At 42.3% G+C, this 22,481-nt stretch overlaps 1 protein-coding gene across 1 annotated transcript in view; it reads right to left on the bottom strand.

Annotated features, from left to right (window-relative positions):
* ASPH (aspartate beta-hydroxylase) overlaps positions 1-22,481 on the bottom strand; it is a 452,693-nt gene that overhangs the window by 173,199 nt on the left and 257,013 nt on the right. Inside the window, exons 16-20 of the mRNA XM_063925233.1 lie at positions 21,468-21,472; positions 14,125-14,223; positions 6,326-6,443; positions 6,172-6,207; positions 415-500 (exon numbers count right to left, since the gene is read on the bottom strand). Of these exons, the coding sequence (XP_063781303.1) occupies positions 415-500; positions 6,172-6,207; positions 6,326-6,443; positions 14,125-14,223; positions 21,468-21,472 (344 nt within the window). The remainder of the gene's footprint in view (positions 1-414; positions 501-6,171; positions 6,208-6,325; positions 6,444-14,124; positions 14,224-21,467; positions 21,473-22,481) is intronic.

Genomic DNA, 22,481 nt, shown 5'->3' on the forward strand with positions numbered 1-22,481 from the left:
TGGCCACAACCTTATATAGTGCGGCATAGTGGTTAGAACAGCCCCACAGGACAGGGTCATGGGTTTGATTCCTACCAGGGCCCTATCTGTGTGGAGTTTACCTGGTTTCCTACTACACTCCATAGGAACATATACAAACAGATCTAACGTGGCTTTTGACAAAATTAAAACTAGTATGTATAGTCTACACTGAGGCAGCAGGGCCTGAGGAGAATAATAAAATATTCTATGCTGTGTAATATGTATGTAATACAAAAATAATATTCATTAAATAATGTAAGAGTATGACTAATGAATGACATGAGCCAATCAGACCTGGCTAGCTAGCACTACCAAATACTGTATCATCATCTCATCAGCCTCCGCAACAGATACACCTATGTATTAGAAAGCAAATGTACCTAATAAACTGACCTTTTTCCGCAGTTTTTCAGCAGCATCAAGCTCACTTTTTATTGTCTTATCAAACTTGTTTAACAGCTTGGGTTTCTTTTTTTTGTCTAGAAGAGAATACACGATCTATGTTTTAAATACTGAACGACAAATCATCACATCTATGCATGCAAGTCATGGGAAACACACATACATTTTGGTGCATACAGTATTCATAAATTTGACTGGAACAATATTTATTTGGAAGCATTGTGTATTCTGTACTACACTGGTTCCCAAACTAGGTGCCTCGGGGCATTTGTAGGAGTGTCACAGCTGGGTGATCCAGGACCAAATCAAGTTATTTGTGGTCTATGTGATAAGCAAAACTAGAGCCGGAGGCTGGCAATCATAAAATATGTGAACAAACAGAAGCGCACCACTGTCCACCACTACATAACTGACCGTATGGATGCCAGATAAACACAATTTACCTAATTTAATGATTTTTGATAAATTTCTCACCATGAAGCTTTTGGCCTAATGATTCCATGAGCAAAATCCTGATTCTCTAGTGCAAAGTGATGAAGACAGTTAGGGAACCACTGCTGCACAGCTCAGACTTTTGTAGAAAACAATAGTGTAAATTTGTTTACAAACATGTGGTCAAGATAAACACGTAATCTGTATACTGGGAGCACTGCTGCGTATGTGTTCTACTGGAACGTTCCTTAAGCTGGGCATAAACTATACAATTTTCTGGTAGATCTTTTGACAGATCTGGCTGGCTGGAATTAAAATCTGGTAATGGATGAGAGCAAATGACAATCAACCGTTTGCTCCCAAACACTGGAAAATGGACAAAACCTGTCGTTCAGGCAAATTGGTTAAATCAATTATTTAAACAATTTATATCAATGACAGGTTTTGTCCATTTTCCAGTGTTTGGGAGCAAATGGTCGATTGTCATTTGCTCTCATCCATTACCAGATTTTAATTCCAGCCAGCCAGATCTGTCAGAAGATCTGCCAGATAATTGTATAGTGTATGCCCAGCTTAACAAAGTGTGGCACAGGTGTTAATAAACATCATATTAGACTACACACGCAGATGGCTGAACTAGATAAGGTTACTTAAGGAGTTATTGGCATAGATTACCCTGGTACCACATATTAGAATTAATCAAATGAAATTTTATATGGTTCAAGCCTCACAAAGATTGACCTGTTTATGGGCACTTTAAAGGGCTTCTCGTAACTGAATATATATGTATGTACTGTATTTATGTGAGTACCAAAATTCAGAGGTCACTGAGCTTTTAGGAAACCCCCCCCCCCCCTACCCTCTGTTGCTTATTAACCATCTGCCTGCAGAGATGGTGGGCCAGATGCATCATCGCTTGGAGAGTGACAAAATGGAGAGTGAAAAAGTACCAGCCAATCAGCTCCTAACTACCATTTTTCAAACACAGCCTGTGACATGGCAGTTAGGACCTGATTGGCTGGCACTTTTTCACTCTCCATTTTATCACTTTCCAAGCGATGATTCATCTAGCCCCTAGACCAGGCATTCCCAACCACGGTCCTCAAGGCACACCAACAGTGCAGGTTTTAGTGATATCCAGGCTGCAGCACAGATGGTTAAATCAAAATAACTGAGCTACCAATGAAGTCACCTGTGCTGAAGCCTGGATATCACTAAAACCTGCACTGTTGGTGTGCCTTGAGGACCGTGGTTGGGAATGCCTGCCCTAGACTGATAGACTGAAATCCAGTACCATTCTCTAGAATAGGCAACGTTTTGTCCAGTCATGATTACAGCTTGCAGAAATTTAGTGAAATTCATCAACTCAGTATTCTTTTATTCTCTTTATTGTACAATATAACATATATAGAGTAGCACAATTAAAAAAAGATTTTGTCTTTATTCATTAGTACATTAAAACTACATTAAGTTGTTGCGATCCCTTCAGATGGGGTCACATAATTATGGCATGGGTCTCCCTAACCATGCTACACACAAAAGTTTCATAATGGAGAGTGTGGTACAAAGTGACATTCCAGTTCATCAAGCCTGAGTTCCTGGCGCTACAGCTGCTCCGTGGTACAAGACAACAGATTCTATAAACTATTGGGTACAAATAATGGCACCTGAACTTGTTTGAATGAAAGTCAGCACCACATTCATTCTATCCGGGCCGAGCGGCCTTTTGAAAAAGACCTCAAACACAAATGTGTCACGGCGTGCTGCGGTGATCCTTTGTGCTGCACCATATGAGCTTGCAGTCAATGTGGTGGGATTCCGTCGCCACTTGGAGGACTTGAATACCATTTGTCACCTTGCAAATTGATGTAACTCAATATGAGGGATAATCTACCTGCAGTATATCTTTTTAGTGTGCCTGTATAATTTGTAAGTGTGATACCTGTATATTAAAACCAAATGTGTGAGTTACATACATGTACCACATTTTCTTCATGAATGGAAAGGAGGACCATAAAAGATATGTTGATTATGGTATTATTTAATCCATATATGAAAAGGTAGCGTGGAATGCTTTCATCTATGGATCTTGTCTATACATATCTGGAATAAGGAGATCACTCTTCAGATTTCTTTGAACACTTGGTTTTTGCATTTAATAAATGAATGCACTACTGTATTATATATGTTTTTGCAGTGATCATCATTTTGGATTTTCCAGGAATCCTGCAAGCCAGATGCAGGGAGCATAGGCGTTTCTATAATGGGTGAAGTGCACGGTGCACATGGGACCCCGGATCCAGAGGGGGGCCCATACTGCACCCATATATTATACTTACCCCTCCAGAGTTCCGCAACAGCTGCCCTGCACTGCAGACAGAAATTACTTGCAAAATGGCCGCCACAGCCATTTCAGAGTGATTTGTGCATGCGCACTGGAGATGTCCCAGGGAACAAGGCACGGGCGCCATGTTCCCGGAGACCTGCACATGCACAGTAGACTATGGCATTATGCCAGAGTCTACTGCTACCGGAGGGGGCCCTCGATGAAGGCTGCACGCGGGTCCCCTTCTCTCTGAAAATGCTCCCGGCAGGGAGCATGGGGTAGTGAAGGCATTGCTCACATACTAGTGCCAGTAAAGTGGATCCAACACATGCACTGTTGACATGATTGCTGACATGACAACTGCATACTCCCATAACCTACCAGTGTACAGTCACCACCCTGCTCTATCACTGGCGCATGTCCTCCATAGACTATACCACTTCTCCGTTATTTCTGTTGTGCGCAGGCCCAGATCTTCAGAAACATGGCACCATGTGTCTAGTGATATCCATGCCACAGGTCTCCGGAAACCTGGCATTAGCTCCGGGTTCCCAGTGATATCTATGGCGTCGACGTGGGCCCCAGGGGCCAGTGGGTACCTCACACCCTGCACCCACTATAGATACACCCATGCTGAGAAGCTATGGGTCACATCATTAGTACCATTTGATCTGGTGAACGTCCTATAAAACAGCCCAACACAATCTCTATGAGGCTTGTGAATACACGTGAAAATATTTTTGTGGCAGGGAGAACTTTTTACTGCACTTCACCAGAACATTTATAACTCTGCTACAGGACAACAATAACACTATATAAAGGCGCTAATTACCTACGGGCCTATATCAATAAACATAACCATATATAGATTATAGCCTACCATACAGGAAACATCACAGGCAGCACTAAAGAAAGGAAATCACTGAATACCGGTTTCTTTTGTAATGCTGAATTTCTTAATTACTATTTAGTCTAATTAAGACAATTGGAGAGAACTACTAAAGAATAAAGCAAAGCTTTTTTTTACTGTCACTTAATATTTGGGCCAATTAGAAAATGTGTGCAAAAGCTAATCATTTAAAGTAATTAAATATTGATTTTTTTTTCCTTCAACAGGGGATTAAACATGCGCATGCTAATTTCTTGATTACTAGTAATTCCACACTTTACCTAGAATTATGTAAATACCTCATTACTGATGTGAAATTAAGTATTTAGCAATGGAAGGATTAAATGACAAACCCCGTTTTGCGCACAATACATTACAGGGAAAGTAGGGAGAGCAGGTTACAATTTATTCTTGGACATGTAAATAGACAACCAATAAAAGGTGCATTAGGGTGATGTGGGTTAAAAAGTGGCCAAAAAGAACTTTACTAGAAATAAAATACAATGAAGATGTACTTAGAACAGAAGCACTATACAATTGTCTGGCTGGTGGGAATGAAAATCTGGAAATGGATGAAAGCTAGGGTGGCCAATCTCGGGCCATTTTGTCAATCCCTGGTATCAGGAATGAAAAATAGTCAATCCCGGGATTCCTAGAATTGGCTTTTTTCCTGTGTATCCGGCCGTCCCACCGGCCCCGCACACATAACTCACCCTGCTACGGGGGCGGGCCACTTCCTTCGGGCTCGGGGCAGGTGACGGTCGGCTGGTTGCGCAGCGTGACCTCTGACTTCATATCACGCTGCGCAGGGGGAGCCGGGCAGCATCTGATCCTCCTGAGGATGCTCAACGCTGCCCGGCATTAAAAACACAAAGGGACGCCTGATCCCGCAATCCCCGGGATTGGAGCTTCCAATCCTGGCCAAATTTTGCCCTAAATCCGGCCACCCTAATAAGAGCAAATGACAATTGACCACTTGCTCCCATGCACTGGAAAACAGACAAAAACTGCTGGCATCTCATTCCCTCCCGCTGTCACAGAGGCTTCTGGGATTTGTCAATGTCACATTAAGAGATTGGGTCTATGACTCCCAATGCAGTTACCTGGAATGGCCACATAATATGGGATGGCAGCACTGAGAAACAAATAACATGACAACTACACTGAAAACAATAGTTAATTACTACAAAACAGCTTGCTTCCTTGTAGTGATGTTACTGTATGTGGAAATTCCCTTTAGAAAAATACTGTTCCATTGTACAGTGAAAGGCAATTATGATTTTTTTTTCAGATGGAGGATATATGAACAGGAATGTGAACTATTAATGGTATCATTTATAGAACACTGAAGAAAGGAGCTGAAATATAAATACAATAGTATAGCCTTACTGCTGGTATTGATACCAGAGCAGCAATTTTAAACAAGACCCGATTGAAACACACATGCTACCTGAACGTGGCTCCTTTGATATTAGTTCCCAAGCATGGTTACATGTTGTCAGCTGCAGGCATGTAATAAACCAGAGATAACTGCAGGTACCAGGGACTTTGGAGACTACCATAGTAAGGAACCTAGAGTGTGATAATTTAATTATTGGCGCCACCTACTGCACAATCTAAGAACTTCTTTTACAAATCAGTACACATTTTTAAATGCAGATTTGTGGTAATATGCTAATATTTTTTTTCATTAGCCAATAAATGGTTACATAATAAATGAATGCCCTCTCTAGGACACAATGGGTATTCCTTTGTAAAAATAAAAGTAGCAAGACTCATTTACTTAAGTCCAAAATAGCAGAGGAGCTGCTCAGTCTCTGTAAAGTGCAGTACCTCCTGGTTTGTACAAATGTCCCTATATATCCTTCAGATCACTCAGGGTCACAGAGCAGGTTAGGAGTAGATGTGGAAAAGAAGAGAGAACGCTGGCTGGTAAAAGGTGCCAAGGTAACGTGAGTGTTTCCCCGCCATAGAATGGAGTAGGCACACTGCTGCACCCAGTTAACAGAGATTCTACAGTGTGACCATTAAGACAGACAGACAGACAGACAGACAGACAGACAGACAGACAGATACATTATTCATGAAGAGATCTTTATACCTTTATCCTTTTTCTCCTGAGACGATGATTCATCTCCTGACAAAACAAAACACATGTTCATCGTAAATGTAGCATATGTATCAAAAGCGCAGGAACAGAACAGAGTACTGAGTAATAAACACAATGTATTCATGGGCACATATACTTTATGTACCTGTTGGTCCCTCTATACAGCAATATATATTGATATTTACGGACAGGTTTAATTCCTTTAACTTTTTTTTGCAATCATCTCTATAAGACATATATCTTTTATTCATTACCATCAGGAGCTGTGAAAAAGTTTAGTCATTTAAGGAACATACACATTTGAAAATATGTAAAACAAGTACTCATTTGTAAAGTGTGCATGCATTTTTGGTTTAACGATTAGATTATCGTTCCCGCAAAAAATCTACTTCTTTATTGTATAATTTTAAATGTATTATACAATTAATAAGTATCAAATGCTAATTTTCAAATACACACTCAGGAGCCATTTTATGAGATATGTTAGCTTGCTAAGGCAATTATCTAATCAGCCAATCATGTGTGAGCAACTGAATGCGTACATTGCTGTTTATATGTGGATTGTAATAAATGTGTGATTTAAACTGACCCTGTTCTTAGCGCTCCCTTGTTTAAATATATTTTGTGGTTTTTGGTAATTGGTGGAACAGTACCACCGGTGGGAGCAGTAGAGATTAGGTGTTTTTTAATCAATTATGGGTAGTAATTAACAGATTTCTTGGTGGTATTATCATAAAGCGCTGTGTATTTTAGAAATATTTAGACTGAATGCGTACAAGCATGCAGACATGGTCAAGAGGTTCGGACCAAACACCAGAATAAGGAAGACACGATTCAAGATACTTTGACTGTGAAACATTTGCTGTGACATATGGGTTGATTTGACAATATCGGAAACTGATAATCTACTGGGACATTTGTGCACAACAGTCTACAGAGTTTACTGGGAATGGAGCAAACGCTCTTTGGTAAAAAAATGCTTGGTCAATGAGAGGTCAAAGGAGGATGGCCAGACTGGTCCAAGCTGACAGAAAGGCAACAATATAGGTGTGTACACACGATGAGATCCTTGCTATGCCCGAATTGGACTATGCGATTCCATTGAACTCCCCCAGAGCCCAGATAGTCAAAATCTGTACTTTCGATTTTGTCTATGTCTGATTTTGACTATACTTTGTACTAGATAGTACACTAGATAGTCAAGATTGACTTGCCTGCACAGTCTATCTAGCCTTGCGATACCGACCCCACACAAGTGCGCATCGAGATCAAATCAGTATCGTAAGCTGCCTAACACCTTGAGATATGCACTAACTTTCCTTAAGATTTTGACTATATAGTCAAAATCTTACAGATTTATCTCACCCTTATAGTGGATGGGTATTTCAGTCAAATACCCATCCACTATAACAGTGATATGCATACAAGCATTTCTTAGCAAGTGATTGGGCTACTGTAGCAGAAGACCCCACAAGGTTCTACTCCTGTCATCTAAAAACAGGAAACTCAGGATACTGGGGACACAAGCTCACCAACACTAGACAGCTGAAGATTGGAGACATGTCATCTGGTCTGCTGTGACATGCAGGTGGTAGGGTCAGAGTATGGTGTAAACACGGGTATGTTGATCCATTCTGCATTGTCAGAGATATTGCCATCAGCGCTGAACAGAATGTCTAAGGAATGTGTCAAGCCACTTATTGAATCTATATCCAGGCTGTTCTGGGGGCACAGGAGGGGTCCTACTCTGTACAAGAAAGGTGTACCCAAAAAAGTAGCCACTAAGTGTATATACACAAAAAAAAGTCAATTAAAACCATAGTATTCTAGTTGAGTAAACAAATATTAAACTTCATTTCATATGGATGAATCAATCATAAAATTATCTCAGCTTACATACCGTAAATAGCCCAATTAATGGATTTTCCCATGTACCCACTGATGAAGCTATTAAATGCATGAGGAACTCTGAGATAGCCGCCTGGAGGGGATGTAGTTAGGCTGTGGGAGGGGAGGTAAGGGTTATGCTGCAGGGAGGGAGAGTTAGGCTTACGCTGTGGGTAGGGTTAGGTTAACGTTCTTTATGAAACACTGTCAGGATGCCGGCATCCTGTATCACACTTGCCTGGAACACAGGCTTTTTCCACGGTTCTTTTTTTCAAGGGGCACCAAGAAGGAAGGGGTGGGGGGGAGCTTTTCCTTTGCAGCGCTGGACATAGTACTTTACATCTCTCCCCATCCCAAAAGGGGCATAACCACGCCTCCCAGATTTGGCCACAAACCTCAGTACCCAGGCCCGATGATGTCTCAATAGCCTGCTTGTCTGGTACTGTATGTTTAGTGATCTTTGCGGTCTCGGTCTATATGTTTGCCCCAAGCAGCTGCATTTTTCCCCTTTTGAGAATTCATAGTAATGCTGTTTTTTTTGTTTTGGTTTTTTTTCTTGGGGAAGGGGGGGGGGGGGTGTTCACTTTTTATTGTCAAGAACAATAATAATAAAAGGAAAACCATTGCTTTTTACCATGTTGGTATCCCGTGTTATATATTGCCATCTGTTACCTGTGTATCTTTTCTCAAAATGCATATGGCTGTTAATGAAACTTTGCAATATAAACTAATTCTTAAAAAATAAGAAAAAATAAAAAAGGAAACCTAAAAACCTCTTACCCAGAAATTACAAGTACCAGTTATACATTATACATTAACATTATCAAAAAAGTTGAGAGCAGTATTTACTGAGGAGACAAGCGGGTCCCTTTGTGAGAGGGTGGTGGACAATAGCAGTTATTAAGTGATACTATTTTAATTATCTTCAAACAGTTGTAACACGAAGGTGATCCTCCTCTTTTATGTAAGCAGCCCGCAGCTCTGAACTGTAGAAATGAGGTACTCGGATACTTTGATTAAATCACAAACATGAATTTCTGCAAGAAAGGCTGAAATACCAGGATGTGGGAGGGGGAATGGGAGAACGATGTTAGAGAAATAATTACAGCACAGATGCTCGGGGTAAAGGAATGAAATATTTGTGTGTTCAGTTAATGGGGGAGATGTATGAAGCAGTGAAAAGAGTAGAGAAGTGAGCCAGTGGAGAAGTTGCCCATGGCAACCAATCAGCTGCTACCTATAATTTTACAGCAAGTACTTGATAAATACTACCTCAGATCGGATTGGTTACTATGGGCAACTTATCCACTCATTTCACTGTCCACCTCCCTCAATGGGGGAGATTCAAATGTTTGAAAAGTCAGTTGGGAGTCTGTTTTTTCCGATCTAATAGACAGGGGGAAAAAAGACACCCAACCGACTTTTCAAACATTTGAATCTCCCCCAATGTCTGATATGGAAACGGTCAGGCTAACAATATTAATGTTTGTGACATTAGCTACATTTTATGCATAGGAATTGTCAGCTAGGTCCACCCATCATTATCTATAAGCTGTAGGATCATACAACATAGTAAGCAGCCTGTTGTAGAGATAAATGATTACTGTAGGTACCTGTCTGAGCGAGGTCACGTTCTGATCAAAATGTTCCCTATTAACTACGTGTTTACTTTAGGTATCATATAATAATATTACAGTATAATACACAAATGTTTCCTATTGTGATGAGTAGATCTCTAGTGCAGAGCTTCTCAAACGCGGTCCTCAAGGCACCCCAAAGGTCCAGGTTTTAGATATCTCCATGGCACAGTACAGGTGGTTAAATCAAACCGACTGAGGTTCTAATTGTCACCTGTGGTAAGGCATAGACAAATTTAAAACCTGGACCATTGGAGTACCGCGTTTGGGAACCTCTACAGCAGGCTTTTTCAACCAGTGTGCCGTGGCACACTAGTGTGCCACGACCAGTTGCAAGGTGTGCCACGGAGCCAGAGCAGCTTCCTGCACCTTCAGAATGAACTGTTGGCCCGGCATCTTCTTAGAGGATCAGTCGTGCTCCAGCCATGACCTATGACTTGAAAACGATGTGATATCATAAGTCACGGCCACCGCGTTTCACCACCCAGCCAGCCCACCCGCCTGCATACACATCTTCCAGTTCCCGCCTGCATGCACAGCTTTCCTTGCCCACCCACATCCACACCTGCCTGACCGCCTGCTGACAAGTATTCGCAGAACTCCACTATGAAGAACCCCCGCCACTGAGGGACAGGGAGGAGGACAGCTGATAATATTTGTTATTTTATTTCTCCTGTGGGGAACAATAGGATTTCAATAGAATTATAGTGGGGAGAATAAGGATTTATGGGGGGAACAATGTGAATAATTCATGTGGGGAGCAATAGGATTTATGTGGGGAGCAACATGATTTATGTGGGGAGCAATGTGATTGTTTTTTCTGTGTAGGCCAATGTATGTGTGGATTTTATTTATTTTTTACTGTGAGGGCCAATGTGTGTGTTTTGTTTTTTTCTGTGGGGAACTGATGGTGCCTTGGCAATTTTAAAATATTGGGTCTAATTCCGAGTTGATCGCAGCAGCAATTTTGTTAGCAGTTGGGCAAAACTATGTGCACTGCAGTTATATCTGTCCCCCCTGCAGTGCACATGGTTTTGCCTAATTGCTAACAAACTTGCTGCTGCGATCAACTCAGAATTACCCCCATTGTTTGGTGTGCTGCGAGTAAAAAAAAAAGGTTGAAAATCACTGCTCTAGAGCACAAGTGTGCGTCTGCATTCTTGTCCTGCGTGTGCACTTGTGACTTGAAAACATAGAATACACATTTTTTTAAACCAAAGAATGTTAATATTCCATATATAGAAGCCTAACCCGACCCTTCCCCCCTTAAAAAAAAAAAAAAAAACAAGGAAAAAGTAGTGTTATATGTCCTGCCTTCTTGTCACTTTCATTCTCAGTCCCTACATTTTATACACCCATCATCATATAAAAACCACATTTATACCGCCCCATGACATAATTCGCCCTGGCCATGGGCAAAGGTACTTTCTCACCACCTGTACAATGTCTTATAGCACTAACAGCTATACTACAGTTACACTGTATTAGTCACACCTTTGTGTATACATCTAAACCACCACTGTCCATTGCTGGCAATCAGATCACATTTGCTAGTACTGTAATACACAGATTGCAAGTGTCATCATTGCTGTTGATCTGGGGTTATTCCATACCAACTCAACACAGTTTTCAGACTGACCGTTTCAGATTGTGATATAATAAATAATAAATTCTGCCATGGGTATAAAGAAAACCCCAACATTTTAGGCTATGTTCAACAGTTTTAAAGTTATATGCCTTTAAAGCTGCAATTTTTTAATGAAAAATGTGCTATTAACTTTTTATTATACTTGAAGCTCACCTAATTGAGCTAATGAATTGGGCAAGTTCTCATTTTAAACCTCCTTTTATGGGGGTTTCATATGATATATAACAAAGCAGTACGTTTCCATAAAAATGAAAAAAAAATTACATTTTAAAAAACAAAATTTAGATTTTCTCAAAAAGTGATTTTTTTCTTTCTTTTAAATATCATAAATTGTTCATAATGATGTTAATAAATCCCAAAGTTTCATTTCTGGGATCATGATGAGATCACATGCCATAAGACCTTTTATTTATGAGTGATTCATGAAAATTGAATTTAAAAATAAACAAATTTTCGAGTTCACTACATTAGAGGAATGCACGGTCCCAGGGCCGGCTCTAGGGTGTTCGGTGCTCCCCTGCAAACTATAAATTTGCGCTCTCACATACTTTACAGAGGGACGGCACGCAACAAAAAAGGGTGTATGGTCTCATAGTGCCCACAGTAGTAGCACCGATTACACGCACAGTGCCCTCAGTAGCAGCGCCACTTATACGCAGTGCCTCCAGGAGAAGCGCCGCTGTCACGCATAATGCCCCCAGTAGTAGCGCTGATTACACGCATAGTGCACCCAGCAGTATCACTGCTTATATGCACAGTGCCCCCAGGTGGAGTGCCACTGTCACGCATTATGCCCCCAGTAAGAGCACCGATTACACACATAGTGCCCCAGTAGTAGCGCTGCTTATATGCACAGTGCCCCCAGGTGGAGTGCCACTGTCACGCATAGTGCCCACAGTAGGAGCGCCGATTACACGCATAGTGCCCCTGTAGTAGCGCTGATTACACGCATAGTGTCCCCAGTAATAGTAGTGCTGATTACACGCATAGTGCCCCCAGTAGTAGCGCCGATTACACGCATAGTGCCCCCAGTAGTAGCGCTGATTACACGCATAGTGCACCCAGCAGTATCACTGCTTATATGCACAGTGCCCCCAGGTGGAGTGCCACTGTCACGCATTATGCCCCCAGTAAGAGCACCGATTACACACATAGTGCCCCAGTAGTAGCGCTGCTTATATGCACAGTGCCCCCAAGTGGAGTGCCACTGTCACGCATTATGCCCCCAGTAAGAGCACCGATTACACACATAGTGCCCCAGTAGTAGCGCTGCTTATATGCACAGTGCCCCCAGGTGGAGTGCCACTGTCACGCATAGTGCCCCCAGTAGGAGCGCCGATTACACGCATAGTGCCCCTGTAGTAGCGCCGATTACACGCATAGTGTCCCCAGTAATAGTAGTGCTGATTACACGCATAGTGCCCCCAGTAGTAGCGCCGATTACACGCATAGTGCCCCCAGTAGTAGCGCCGATTACACGCATAGTGCCCCCCAATAGTAGCGCCGATTACACGCATAGTGCCCCAGTAGTATCGCTGATTAAACGCATAGTGCGCACAGTAGTTGCGCTGATTACATGCATAGTGCCCCCAGTAGCGCCGATTTCAAGCATAGTGCCACCAGTAGCGCTGATTACACGCATAGAGCCCGAGTAGTAGTGCCATTTACACGCATAGTGCCCCCAGTAGTAGCGCCGATTACACGCATAGTGCCCTCAGTAGTAGTAGCGCCGCTGACATACATAGTGCCCCCAGTAGTAGCGCCGATTACATGCATAGTGCCCCCAATAGAAGCGCCACTTACACGCATAGCGCCTACAGTAGTTATGCCGATTACATGCATAGTGCCCCCAGTAGGAGCGCAGATTACACGCATAGTGCCCCCAGTAGTAGCGCCATTTACACGCACAGTGCCCCCAGTAGTAGCGCTGATTACACGCATAGTGCCCCCAGTAGAAGCGCCAATTACGAGCATTGTGCCCCCAGTAGAAGCGCCAATTACGCGCATTGTGCCCCCAGTAAAAGCGCAGATTACGCACATAGTGCCCCCAGTAGTAGCACCAATTCCGCGCATAGTGCCCCCAGTAGTAGCGCCGATTCCACGCATAGTGCCCCCAGTAGTAGCGCCGATTCCACGCATAGTGCCCCCAGTAGTAGCGCCGATTCCGTGCATAGTGCCCCCAGCAGTAGCGCCGATTCCGCGCATAGTGCCCCCAGTAGTAGCTCTGCTTACACGCATAGCACCCCCAGTAGTGCCTCCAGTAGTAGCGCCGCTTACACGCATAGTGCCCCCAGGAGTAGTGCCACTTATACACAGTGCCCACCAGTAGTTGTGCTGCTTATACACAGTGACCCCAGTAGTAGCACCACTGGGACATATAGTGCCCATAGTAATAGTTATACATAATACCCCCAATAGTAGTGGCACTTATACACAATTCCCCCCCCCCCCCCCCCCCCCCCAAAACACACACACACTTTCTCTCTCTCACTCCACTCCCAAGTCTGTCTGGCCTGATCAGGAGCAACATCCTCTTCACAGTTCACTCACTGCAGCGTGGTCCGTGTAGCTCCGACCAACTTAGCCCTGCCCCCTTTTCTCGTCCGCAACACTGTTGCTTCAAAGTTTGACAGGGAGAGGGAGGATGGATACTTCAAGCTGCCGACGCCGCTGCCTGTGTCTGTAGTGTGACAGGCGCAGCGGCAGCCGGAGCAGGGGAACTCGGCACAGGGATGCAGAGCAGGGAGAGCACCTCCCCTGCCTGGCACCTACCTGCTCTGCATCCCTTTGCTTAGCGGTCAGCGCCGCGCCTGCACGGTCCTCTTCAGATGTTTGGGGATGAGATTCTACAGACAGCGTCTGCTCCCACTTCTGTGCAGGTGCATAAATGTAAGTGAAAAGATACTCCATGTTGAAAGATGCGTCAAGTGTGTTTAATGGACCCACCTTTTACATTTTCCTGGGCCACTACAAGTTTGGGCTGGCTTTAAATAATGAAGAAAGCCCATTGGTCACTAAGTTAAGCCCGCCCAAACCTAAACTGTCCCTGGACCATTTGAGTCACATTTGTGGTGTATTGAAAGGGAAAAACAAAAACTGATCATCTTAGCTATGCTGTTATTTCAGACTTTTTGGTACACAGTGGCAGTCTACTGCTTCCAGAGGAAACTCTTACTTCTTGTAGAATAAATTTGGAAAATCACCAAAAAAGGGTTTTCTACTTTTCCAATGGGTCAGATGCACAATTTAAAAAGAAGTAAAAAAACAGTAACATGCATTCCTGTAATGTTTTCCTCTGCCCAGTCAAAAAGTTGTTGTGTTGAAAGAATCTGACCATATGGACGTTGCAGGCTTGCTCAGGATGCCAACCTCTTCACTGTTCCTCCTTCACGATCACAAGGCCCTTTTCCATGCGCAATCGCGGAGAAATGCCGCTCTGCTTCTATACCAAAATTATCTTAACAAGAGCATAAATTGGCAACATTTTTCTTGTTCTTAAATTGTGTGGCACACCCATCGGAGAAGCAGAAAATCTTTTTTGGCCGATATTTTTGGTGAAATTTACTCTACAAGAAGCAGTAGACCAGGCCTGGCCAACCTGTGGCTCTCCAGCTGTTGTGAAACTACACGTCCCAGCTTGCCCTGCCACAGTTTTGCTATTATAGAATGCTAAAACTGTGGCAGGGCATGCTGTGATGTGTAGTTTCACAGCAGCTGGAGAGCCACAGGTTGGCCAGGCCTGCAGTAGACTGTCACTGTGTTGTGTTCCAGACAGTGAAATAACAGCATAGCTAAGATGCTCAGTTTTTGTCTTGTAATACAAATGGGAAAATTGTACAGTGGTTTGAGCACTGGCCCAATGATAGCTGGGTGACTGGAGATTGTTCTTGCGAGTACAATGCTGCTCCCAGTCTACTGTGTCTCTCCCTCCCAGCACCCTTTCTCCAAGTTACTGTTCCTTTCTGCTCTCCCAGTCTGATACCTCTGTATTTAAACACTTTGATTTCTCAAATGTGACACAATGGGCCAGAGACAGGTTTCTTCACTATTTAAAGTCCACCCTATCCTATCCTGTACCTGGACCACTTGTGTTCCAGGAAAATGTAAAAGGTGGGCTTATTTAACACACTTAAAGTATCTTTCTACTTAAGTTTATATGTCTGCACAGAAGTGGGAGCGGGCGCTGTCTGTAGAATCTCAGCCCCAAACACACCTGAAGAGGAACACGCATTCCTCTAATGTAGTGCACTGGAAAAAATATTATTTGTTGATTTTTAAAATACAATTTTCATGAATCACTCAAACATCAAAGCTCTTATAGCATGTGATCCCAAAATGAAAAAACTTTGGGGATTTATCAACATCAGTATGAATAATTTTTGCGATTTTTTTTTCAAAAATGTTAAATATTGACTTTTTAAGAAAATCTATTTTATTTTTTATTATATATCATATGAAAGCTCATAAAAAGAGGTTTAAAATGAGACCTTGCTTAACTCTCTAGCTCAATGAGTTTAGCTGTAAGAGCAATGAAAAAAAAAAAAAAAAAAACATTAACAGCACATTTTTTGTGAAGAAATTGGAGCTTTAAATGCATAGAACTTCAAAACAGTTGAACATTCCAGCCTAAAACTTGGGGACACCCATGGCAGCATTATTTATTATACCAAATTTCATCAGAATCTGAAATGGTCAGTCTAAAAACTTTGTTGAGTTGGTGTGGAATGCTTTTAGCCAGTGTGTAAACCACTAAAGACTGCAAAAACAACCGGAACACATCAAAGGCTATAAGGTTGTGCTAGTGATCATGGGGGGTCATTCAGAGTTGATCGCACGGTAGCAGTTTTTTGCAGACGTGCGATCAGATAGTCGCCGCCTATGAAGGAGTGTATTTTAGCATAGCAAGTGTGCGATCGCTTGTGCAGGGAAGCTGTGCAAAAAGTTTTTGTGCAGTTTCTGAGTAGCTCTGAACTTACTCAGCCGCTGCGATCACTTCAGCCTGTTAGGTCCCGGAATTGACGTCAGACACCCGCCCTGGACACGCCTGCGTTTTCCACGGCACTCCCAGAAAACAGTCAGTTGCCAGCCAGAAACACCTTCTTGCTGTCAATCACATTGCAAACACCGCTGCGATCGCGTTCTTCGTAAGGTCCCACGCTGCTCGGCGTTTCCAGTCGCTGGGTAGCGACGCACCGGCGCATTGCGGCACATGCGCAGTTCAGACCCGATCGCACCGCTGCGAAAAACTGCAGCGTGCGATCGGGTCGGAATGACCCCCATAGTGTAGAAGAGGAGCATGACTAAAGAATGACAGTATTTAGATGAAAGTACTCCACTTTTTTAGGGGTTTTCCCCCTCTCTAACTAAAGATAACTAGCATTTGGTATGCGTACCCTATAGCACCGACATGTAATCAAAACAGGTCATGTCAGAATTGCTCTGAATGCCAACTTAGTATAGGGCCCGATTCAGACCTGATCGCTGTTGTGCAAAAATCGCAGTGCGGACAATTATCGAATGACTGCACATGCACTACAATGTGCAGGCTCAACGCCAAACAGTGACAGAATGGTGCAAAAAATGTTATCGCTAGGCGTTTGCAAGGTGATTGACAGGAAGCGGACATTTGTGAGTGGTAACTGGACGTTTTCTGGGAGTGTCAGGAAAAACGCAGGTGTTACCAAGTGTATTCAGGGAGGGTGTGTGACGTCAGCTCCGGACCCGATCAGCCTGTTTGTATCACACTGTAGGAGTAAGTCCTGGGCTACGCACAGACTGCACAGCCTGGAAAAATCATTCGATGGTGAGTGAGCTGCGAACGGATTTGCAGATGTCTGCTGTCGGGCAGTTTTGCACGGCGTACACATGCATTCGCACACTTACACGGGGCAGGTTTTCACCCTCTATGGGCGGCGGCTATCTGATCGCAGACCTCTGTAATAACGCACAGCAGCGATCAGGTCTGAATTAGGCCCATAGAGCAGAGTCCTGTCCATCCTCACTAACCTTTAGTCTCATATACACATCTGCTAGTCATTGCACCCTCACCCGTTAGTTACTTGCAGGGAATGCATACAATTTTTTTATGACCATTTGTGTTGCCTAAACAAAACAGACACATTCTTTTAATGAAGATTTATATTAGTCTAGAAAATGTTAATTACATGGTAGCCCTGGCAGTCCATCTGCCACCCACGGAGTTTCTGCTGACACAAACACAGGCCTGCGGAAGGGCCCAACTGCTTTGGCCTTCAGAGTGCAGCACAGACTCTTCTTGTCAGCATGGGAAAGATTCTGGATGTGTGACCTTGGGGGTAATTCCAAGTTGATCGCAGCAGGAATTTTGTTATCAGTTGGGCAAAACCATGTGTACTGCAGGGGGGAAAGATATAACATGTGCAGAGAGAGTTAGATTTGGGTGTGGTGTGTTCAATCTGCAATCTAATTTGCAGTGTAAAAATAAAGCAGCCAGTATTTACTCTGCACAGAAACTATATAACCCACCTAAATCTAACTCTCTCCGCACGTTACATCTGCCTCCACTGCAGTGCACATGGGGGGTAAATTCTGAGTTGATCGCAGCAGCAAGTTTGTTAGCAATTGGGTAAAACCATGTGCACTGCAGGGGGGGGGGGCAGATACAATATTTGCAAAGAGAGTTAGATTTGGGTGGGTTATTTTGTTTCTGTGCAGAGTAAATACTGGCTGCTTTATTTTTACACTGCAATTTAGATTTCAGTTTGAACACACCCCACCCAAATCTAATTCTCTCTGCACATGTTATATCTGTCCCCCCTGTAGTGCACATGGTTTTGCCCAACTGCTAACAAAATTCCTGCTGCTTTCAACTTGGAATTACCCCCCTTGTTTCTACGGGTATTTAAGTGAAAAAGCAGAACCAAAATGTCTGTTTATGTGGTTATTTAACCATTACAGCAGTAGGACAGCAATGTCTGTAACAGCTACATTATTCTTCTAGAATATCTACATACAAACATAAAAACCACCAAAACAAAACTTTTTTTTAAAGTATCCTAGTAGCACATTGATCAGAATGATGGTGAATGTTAGGTAATGTGTCTGGACTGTGATACATGTGTAACTGCGGGACTGCAAACAAATCGCATGGCATAAGTCAAAGAAAATGACCTTAGGCGGAATGTACGCCACCATAATGCTGGCTGTTTAATATACAGTGTGATGGACATCAGCTGTGTAATGTTTCATTGATGCATCCTCATTGTGAACAGAACCGGTACACTGGATAAAAAAATACTGCTACATTGCCATCTAAATGATTACCTATACATTATGATGCTCTTAAGGGGGGTTACACAAGGAGCGATGTACAGCTAATTTCTAAGCAATCTGACTAGACTGCTTAGAAATTAGCTGAACATCGCTCCGTGTGTATGGGTGCCGGTGCTAGATTGGCCTGCATACAGGCATAATCTAGCAGGTTGCTCATTTCACAGCTGGGTGAAATGAGCGGCCCCCCGTGTCCGTCCCCCCTCGCTCAGCACATCGCGCTGTGCTGAGCGGTCTGTGCTAGACCGCTCAGCACACATCTCAGGGGAAATCTCCTCGTCAGTAAGGCCCTTCACACATTATTTGAAAGATAAACATTGTTTGTACACATATTTACCTATGATAATAATGACACAAAGCTGGTTTACTCTTCTGTATTTTATTTCAGAGAAAAATACGAGAGGATTACCGTACATTATCTTGAAAATCCTATTAACCTTATCAAGGTTGGCACACATTCATAAAACACCAAGCTCTTACAAATTCAGTATGAAATAACATCTCCAAATAAAATCAACTCACAGCATGATGCATCCTTATCTCTGTTTAGATTGTCATATACAAAAACAAAATTACTCTTTTTTTAACTCGATTTAAAAGGATTAGCTATACAACGCATTTATTAGGCAAGATTGTAAACCCCCTTTCTGTAGAAGACAAAAATACGCAAACTTACAAATTGTTCATCAGGTTTATCCCTTAGATCCCTCCCCCAAAAAATATGGCTCTATTAAAAACACATTATTAGTAATCACAAAATAGAATGTGTTGTTCTCTAATTGTAAGTAATAACAAAAATCACATCTTTGGAAGATTATTGCTCATCCTCTCTGCCTTGGTTAAAAAAAAATCATAGCAAAACTATTACACATGGGAGGTGACAGTTCTCCCTCTCTACGAGTATTGTTCTTCCAAAGGCCAATTATCGAGGACAACTGTTAAAAGACTACTTACTGGCTCAGTTACTTAGACCACTTTGGTCCATTATGGCAACAAACAGTGATAATGTCATATGTAATGTTAATATATCTCTGATCGATTCGGATGACAAATTAATGATTAAGCAGAGTACTAAATGCAGTATAACCATGTACATAATGGTGCCATTTGTTATCAGTTACAAGGCTAGTGGTACATAACCCCCTAACGTCTTTTTATTAATTCATAGGCTTCGAACGAGATCATCACTTATCAAGACTGACCGTTCACTACGCACAATGGGAGTAGCTATTTGGTCAGCAGACCCAATGCTTATGAGAAGGCAGCCTTATCAACGCAATAGGAGCTACTGACCACATTGAGGCACAAGGCATTTTGTGCCTCACTGATGTCACTAGGTCCTAGGGGACTGGTAAACTCCTCTTCCAAACATAAATGTGTACTATAAAATGCCTGCATCACTGCCTGACACGCGTTAGTGCTATAGTAGGAATATTCTTAGTGCATAGCTTGGTGGTGTTTTAAGAGGGTGGAAAAATGGTAAGGGGAAACTGACAACTTTCTTTTTAAATACAAAATTAAATGACAATAGGCTAAATTATCTTGCTCCCTGCAATACAAGGTTTGTTTTCTTCAAGTCTTAGTTTCTATAAATACCGCATTGTAATTCAGAACATCTATTTGCCCCCCCACCACCCCACTACTGGGGAGTCATTAATACAGGTTACAGAACACCAGAGGTACACAACTCTATAGCTTATGCTGTGGAAACAAAGAGTACACAATGAAAGACAGGCCGATGCCCAACAAGCCACAGCCCCATTACAGAACAGATTTCACATTAGTAGAGCATACAACGCATCACCCACTCCTAACCATACACTGTGCTGTCATGAATAGCTCAATGTCAGCAGTCCATACATAGCACAATGTCAGAACACCTTACATACACGTGTCCTACAGCCCTGAGTACTGCGCAGCCTGACAAAGGAGGAGATCAGTAGGAAAAAAAAAAACAACTAAACATTGGAACTCTGCTTAGAGTTCAGGTGCTATAGCCTAAAAAACTAAGAACATCGGAAGCAGCGATTGTCTGTGCATAGTATATTGGCATGTTTGAATCAAATCTCAACTGATTTTTAGTGTATCATGCACCCTATTAAATTACAGAATGAAAAATATTTAAAACATATGTATGTGTTCTGTAGGTCACACATTTATTGTGTTGTAGTGTTTTAGCCTCGAGTTCATTGTACAAACACTGCTTTGATACCTTTGTATAATGTGCTGCTAAAAACAAAAAACATTGCACAAAACCATTTCCCCTATAGGCAAAAAATATATATATAAATTGTGTTCATTTAGCCATTCTAAATTACACCAGCTCATAGATGCACACAGAGAGACCGTACAAGAGGTTTAGGTATGTACCCACAACATAAGTTATATATTAACGTCCAAAAAACACCAGACCCACTGCTGCTACGTCATAAATAGATTATTAACAACCATTTGGTAAAAATGATAAGTACAAACAAATGCAAAACTAAAAACAACAAATTCAGGCAAAACATATCACAGAAAACCCACACAGATGGCTAGATTGGAATGAAAGGAAATCTTAAATTTGCTAAAAAGATACAATAAAATCAAAAAGCTATCAAACCTAAAAAACATAAAAAGTGTACCCTAAAAAAAAACAAAAAAAAGAGACTAGGAATAAAGTCTAATGATAGTGTTCTTTCCCAGAGACTCAGGAACTGCTTTGCAATTAACTTCGTGGGTTCTATTAAACCCTCTGCTCCCTTGAGAAGTATTTGGTTATGGCTGGTCCTCTTGATGAAGGGGCAGTCTTTATGAACTTCTTAAGTATCTGCAAAAATAAGGGGAGATCTAAATTAAGGACCAACCAAATGCATAAGGAAAAAAAAAATTACTTTACTAATACAGATCAAATTGTGTCATTCAGTCATTATTTACTGCACTCATCGAGGACTTTTAGCAGCATCAGGGTATACGTGGCCAAAGAGCACGACACATAAGGTGATGTCAGCTGATCAGCTGAGTCTCACATCTTGTCATGTGACACCATCTCTTCGGTAGGTACCCTCTACTGTTGCCAAACTTAGTGGCTGATCACAATGATTTTTTTCAAAAATAAATAACGCTAAAGCAGATTAAAAAAAACCCTTAACATTAACATGTCTCAGGACTACATTGAAATCTGTAGTCCATGAATAAGCCACATGAAATAAATTGCAAAGCAGCATTCTAAAAGAATAAGGAGGTCAAATGATTTGCTTATACTAAGTAATTATTGACTAGGCGGCCTGGATGACTGCGGTCAGAATACCAGATGCAGCACCCCGATGGTGACAGGAGCTAGGTAAGTATACTCCCCTTTCCCCAATGACCCCTAACCCATGCTACCCGCAGCCTAAACCTAAACCTCCCCCCTTCACGCAGCTTAACCTCTCTGGGGTTATTCCACACCAAATCAACACAGGTTTCAGACTGACCGTTTCAGATTGTGATAAAATTTGGTATAATAAAGGCTGCCACGGGTGTAAAGACGACCCCAAATTCTTAGGCCGATATGTTCAACGGTTTTGAAGTTATATGCCTTTAAAGATGCAATTTTTACACCAAAAAATTTTGCTATTAACGTTTTTTTTTTTTTAGTGCACTTGCAGCTCATCTAAAACCCCTTTCCCATCGCACAAATAATCCGGTATCGACATGGCAAACGGGCCTGTGTGCGATGTGAAAGCACTTTGGCCGAATTAGCGGGTCGCCTGACCCGGTAATTCAACCCGGTAAGGGTTGAAGGGTTATTACCGGGTTGAATACCGGGTCAGGCGCAGTGTGAATCGGAGCAGTTT

The sequence above is a fragment of the Pseudophryne corroboree genome, chromosome 5, assembly GCF_028390025.1.
Source record: "Pseudophryne corroboree isolate aPseCor3 chromosome 5, aPseCor3.hap2, whole genome shotgun sequence".
Taxonomy (NCBI): Eukaryota; Metazoa; Chordata; class Amphibia; order Anura; family Myobatrachidae; genus Pseudophryne; species Pseudophryne corroboree.